Source organism: Acyrthosiphon pisum, chromosome A1, assembly GCF_005508785.2.
Source record: "Acyrthosiphon pisum isolate AL4f chromosome A1, pea_aphid_22Mar2018_4r6ur, whole genome shotgun sequence".
NCBI lineage: Eukaryota > Metazoa > Arthropoda > Insecta > Hemiptera > Aphididae > Acyrthosiphon > Acyrthosiphon pisum.
This window is the reverse complement of record NC_042494.1, coordinates 160,743,911-160,750,029: the sequence shown is the minus strand read 5'-3', so window position 1 is coordinate 160,750,029 and position 6,119 is coordinate 160,743,911. Positions and strand designations below refer to the sequence as shown.

The window sequence follows — 6,119 nt, the reverse complement described above, 5'->3', positions numbered from 1 at the left end:
TAAACGCGATTTTAGTTTCGAATTAAAACTACATCGTAAAATGTATTGATATTATGACTTAAATGGTATATTTTTTTTTTAAGAAAAATTATATTATATACGATCATAGCAATTTAAATTTTGCAAAGTTATTTTCAATTCGGTAAACCATAACTGATTATTCTGATAATTTATAATCAAACGATACAAATATACAATGTGTAGTGTGTAGTGTGTAGGTACCTATTCTGATCTTGAATATTATGTGTGAGCTTGTTTGTACGAAGTTGTGCAACTGTGCAAGTATGTGAAAATGGTTTCGTAGGTATAAGAAGTATTCAAAGAGTTTAATATATAATAAAAGTATTATAATTTTTTACTGCAACTATATTTTTTATTTTGTGGACGATGATAAAATGTTAACCAAATACCTGTGGTTAAGTCAACAATCTAATATTTGTTTTTTAGCAAGTGAAATCATATCACAATGTAGATTAGGTGTAAAAAGGAATGAATTAACTCTTAATTGTTTGAAACAGGTGAAAATCACCTGATAAATTATCGTTTATTTGGTTTTTTTCATTAAACATAATATATAAAAATTGATTTGGAAAAAAAATAAATAACTTTTTAACATTATTGTATTGTATGGATTATAATAGAAATTGTTTTAGTGATGTCCATGTCCATGTCCATATGATCCATGTCCTCCATGTCCTCCGTGTCCACCACTTCCGTGACCGCCACCATATCCACCATTTCCATGTCCACCGTGTCCATGACCACTATTTCCATATCCACCATTTCCATGTCCACCGTGTCCACCACCGTGTCCACCGTTGTATCCACCACCGTGTCCACCGTTGTATCCACCGCCGTATCCACCATTATTGTGGTGACCACTCTTAGCTGGTTCAGGAGCTGGTTCGGAAGTTGCTTGTTGAGTCATCACGAGGACGACAAGGCACAAAGCTAATATCTATACAACAATAATATTTCAGTCAATATTAAGTTTATTTTTTAATAATGTGTAAAATATCGGGTATTCGTGTGATATAATTCTAAGAAGTAAGTATTGATATTTTTAACTTTTTGTATATTTATGAAATGGATACAATTTTAAGACAAATGTTTGAGCGTTAAAAGTAAAATGAATAATAAACAAATAAACCACTAAAATAGGTAAATAGTTATTTTAGCAATTAACTGTAATGTATTATATTTATATACATTAAAAAAAAAAAATTAAACCATGTAAATATAACACTATATAAGGTAAATTAAATAAAGCAGATAAAATAATAAATATGAAATTAGATTTAATAAAATATAACATTTTTGGGGAAAATGTTTAAAAAAAATTATTGAACAGAGTAAAGATTTAGTTTTTTCTGGCATGGAATTTTTTTTATTTTCTTTTTTGAAAGAAATATTTTAAGACAGATATTATTAATTCTTCAACAATTATTATATTTGGTGCTGGTTAAATTGGGCTATTTGCATTTGATTTGAAAACGTTAGTTGTTTGTAGAATATTTCAAAATTATAAACAATTCTATGTTATCTATATATTATTTAAAAAAAAATATAATATTATGTATTAAGTAAAAAAAATGTAAATGTTTTGTAACTCAAAAATGAAAATTTAATGGACTAACAATAATATCGAATAAGCAATACATACCGCTGTGTAAGATTTCATGTTTCTTGAGATTGCTGAATATTCGTCTTTGAAAATGAGATGTTCACTGAACACTGATACCTCTGCATCTGCTGGTTGTCGTTTATATAGGGCCCGCGCACGTTTCTTATTTCCCCAATATTTGTTGTAAACAAAATTTTAATCACTTCCAGTGTATTGACCTTCAACTTACATGAATGTTATCCAAGGAAATACCCAAACCAGTCTTCAATTTTTTTTCCTTCTCACGAAATAAACCGGTTAACTTAACTTTATATAATCAAATCATAATATGTTATAATAATAATAAGCCGTATATTATAATTAATGTTATTATTGTTATTCATTTTGTTATTATTATTATTATTGCTGTTGACATGCGGACAAACATTTTTATAGACACTTGACGACAACTATATTGTGAAATGACCGTTATTTTAAAACTAAACTTGTTAAGGTCGTCGAAACACAAACTAAAACAATTTTTAATAAGTAACGCACCGTATTACTATATTTCATATAATTAAAAGTAAAATCCATCATCCGTGTAGTTATTATATTATTGTTTAAATTCTAGATACGAGACAAGGTTAATATAGGTGGACTAGATTATGAGGTACATATAATTATATTGGTAATTGGGTATCAACGTACCTACCCATCTATTACAATACAATGAAACTTTGTATTCGTTTGAACCACAAACGCGAAATTCGTTGAATCAAAACATATGTTTATATTTTCATCAGAAGAAGAGTATTATTTTGTCGGAAGTGTTACCCTCAAGGAAAACATTATTTTTTTTGAAATTACTATAGTAGGTATGTCTACCTAGTAGGTATAACCTACTTACCTAATATAAAAGGAATAAATAATTTTACCTAATAATTCAATTATGTTTTACTCAAAAGTTAAAATTATCATTTTTTTTAATGCATTCTAATGTTTAGTAATAATAATTTTCGTAATGTCTAAATTTCAACTTTTAAATTAATATTGCGAAATGTGACAGACTTGATGCTATTATAATAATAATAATATGCAATAATTCGTATTGTTAATCGATAACGTTCAGCATAGCATATTTTAACTTAATAATTTGTGATGGTTATATATATATATATTATTATTATTGATATATATTTCTGTGTAAAATTATTGTTGTGTTTATTATATTTTTATAATAGAGTTTATAGATTCTTTGACCATGTTTTATTCAACCGATGTCAAAGACACATCAGACATTATCTAGCAGTAAATATAACTTACACTACCTACTAATTATAGCTAGCAGGTATATCAGTGGTGAACCCAGAGGAGTGGACTCCAGGTCCAAACCCCCCCCCCCCCCTTCATGCTTATGTCATAGTTTAATTTTAATTTTTAAAAGTTTCCCTGAAATGTTTACCGAAACTTATTGATTAGATTGATTGTTAGTTATTACATATGAGATTAATATGAGACAATATGACTATACCATAATTTAATTAGCATAACAATAATAATTAATTGACATACTATACTTGAAATATTAATTTTCAATCCTTAACTATTAAAGTTGAACGTTTATACATTTTTAACTACAAAATAATAATTAAAAATGTTTAATTTGATAAATTTTGTCAAAATTCGAACTATAAATGTTTATAAAAAAAAATGTTCACGCTTTTTTACCCAACAAATAACATTTTATTAATATTTATAGAAAAAAAACTAAAAAAATTGAAAACTGACAATAAACAACTCAAAAAGAGCCAAAATATTTTCAACATTTTATGGTGTATGGAAGATGAATATATAAACATTTAGTAAAATTTTCATGTAGCTACAGTTATTCGTTTTTGAATAACAACAAAATAGTAAAATCGCTACGTGAGAAATTGAGTGAATATCCAATATTGTAAAAATATGAACTATTCAAACGCTCATAAAAATGTAATTTGATTTGCTTGTGGACATTCTTTTTTTGATAAAGGTAGGCAAACTTATGAATAATTTGTATTCCATTTTCAAATCTCAGATTTAAAAAGAAAATTTTTATGAGTTCTCAACTCAAAATAATTTGCTAATTTTCATGAGTTCTCAACTCAAAATAATTTGCTAATTTTCGTGATTTATTTGTATTTTGTCAAGATATGAAATTTAAATGCGTATAAAAAAAAACTGTGGCTAAGAATTTTTAATATTTTTTAAATGTCATTGTAACAATATAGTAAGAGCCTTCTATTAAATTTTCAAGTTTTTGTACCCAAATATAAAGTTTTATTGACATTTATAGAATAAAAAACTAAAAAAATTGGAAACTGAAAATATTCCTAAACAGTTCGAAACAAATCAAAATATTTTGAAAATTTAATCGTGTATAGAAAATGTGAATACAAAACACCAATCAAAATGTCATGTATACTGTATATGTATAGAGTTACACCAAAAACCAAAATCGATTTTGTCAAAAACCAATATTGCGTGAAAATGTTATTTTTCCCTGTACTTTTGAAAACTATTGAGTATTTTAAAATTTTCCTCCCGAGTGTACCAACTAAATTCACTTTCCCATCAAACAAGATACTCTTGAAGAAAATTGAAGCAGTTTTACTGCCCCAGACCATGATTACAGACACAAATATAAAGAACAATTTTAAAAAACAAACACATCATTGTAAAATCAATACATATTCATTTCTCCACTCAGAATCTAAAATGTAAATAATATAATTGTATTTTTTTATATTGGCCTTAAACCCGGCAAATTGTATTTATTAAGGAATCTAATACAATAAAATGTATGTATATATACTTAAGAAAAGAACGCAAAAAATAGTAGTTAAATACATTTTTTGGACCTCCCTTGAATAAATCCTGGTTGCGCCACTGAGGTATATAATATTTATTTTAGTTAGTAATCTCATATATTGGTTAGGTGTTAGGTTACTACTCGTATATTTAAAATTAGGTACCTGGTTAAAATTATAAAATATTAAGAGACTTTATGTCAATGGTGAGTCGTATCTATTCATCGCACTTCTTATAGTATAAAAAAAAAGAGAATTTAAGTAGAAATATTAACAAATATTCTAATAGGTACAAACTATAAATATATTGCAATTCAATCATATTTGATATTTGAATAAAAAAAACTTATAATTTATAGCTGTTTTCATTTTCACTTCAAATTTGCCTACAGCTTAATTAATAATTATTATACGTGTCCAACGTCTATATAATTTGTTTATATTACTGAATCAGTATATATACTATCTATATAATATTTAATAAGTGTTTAGAAGTATTAATATCCTTATGACGTAGATATTCAAATTTTTAATCGATGACCTATAATATTGACCTAATTCTATTCAGAATTTGGGCGAACGTACAATTTTTAATTTATTTTATACATTATAATTTATATCTATATGAACAATGTTCAGAACAAAGCTCAGATTAAAGTGGCAGGGGGGATATCCATCAATAATTTATTGTTCAAACTAACTTGATTTTTTTTTATTATAGGTGAGATTAAAATATCTAAATACAACATTTCACAACATTTAAACAGCAAAAATAAAATTGAATATTGAACGCCTTTGTGTTAATATAATAGGAAAAACCACTATATAAATTAATATATGTAGGTAGTAAGATATTTCATTGATAAATATACATTTTTATTTCAAATATGCAGATTTTAATATAGATAGGCAAGTACCTAGTACCTACTAATTAAATTTAAAACGCATTTATATAATTACTAAACCAGTTTTAAAATTGGTAGGTAAATAATTAAATTTTAAATTTTAAACTTTGAGTTATTGTTAAATTATGTAATGATAAAAAACTACAGTTTGCGCATTGAATTATGTAGGTATGTTATTGTACTGAAAAAAATCTTACTCTAACTCTCAATATATTTATATTATTTCTAAGTTTACTAAATGGCATGAAAAATAATTGTTATAGGTATTTATAAATGTATATTTTTGTAAGTATCAAAAATATTTCAAATTTTGAAGTGATGAACTAAAATCTAGTATTAATTTACACCAAATACATGGTAAAACTATTCTATTTACTTATCTTATTACCTACTTAATTGTATGTACATAATACAGAAGGTAACTAATAGAGCAAGTAGTTAAAATTGAAATTATTCTTGTTCTAAATGTGTACATATATAAAATATAATATAATAAAAATTCGCAACATTGAGTTAATTATTTTTATTTAGGTTATAAGTATTACAAATGTATATTACCTTAATTCTTAGTATTATATTACTAAACTTTTGAAAGGATTTATAGTAAATGGTCTTAATAAAATACTATGATAATTTAGTTTTTAAAATATAATAAGCACCTACTTGAATTGCTTTCGATAAACTTATTTTTCGAGATTTGATCGATGCGAAGTTTTCAATACACATCATCAAAATTGATAGTTTGCATCATTTTATTTTCTG

General features: G+C 25.3%; 2 protein-coding genes across 3 annotated transcripts in view; one reads left to right on the top strand and one right to left on the bottom strand.

The window, feature by feature from the left end:
* Nucleotides 1-6,119, top strand: part of LOC100159887 (H(+)/Cl(-) exchange transporter 7-like) — a 54,327-nt gene that overhangs the window by 16,274 nt on the left and 31,934 nt on the right. The window lies entirely within an intron of this gene.
* Nucleotides 506-1,810, bottom strand: LOC100164608 (cold and drought-regulated protein CORA). Its single transcript, XM_001946265.5, has 2 exons — nucleotides 1,664-1,810; nucleotides 506-958 (listed from the first exon to the last, which is right to left on the bottom strand). Exons 1-2 carry the CDS (start codon nucleotides 1,679-1,681, stop codon nucleotides 650-652), a joined length of 327 nt encoding a protein of 108 aa, XP_001946300.2. The 5' UTR covers nucleotides 1,682-1,810; the 3' UTR covers nucleotides 506-649.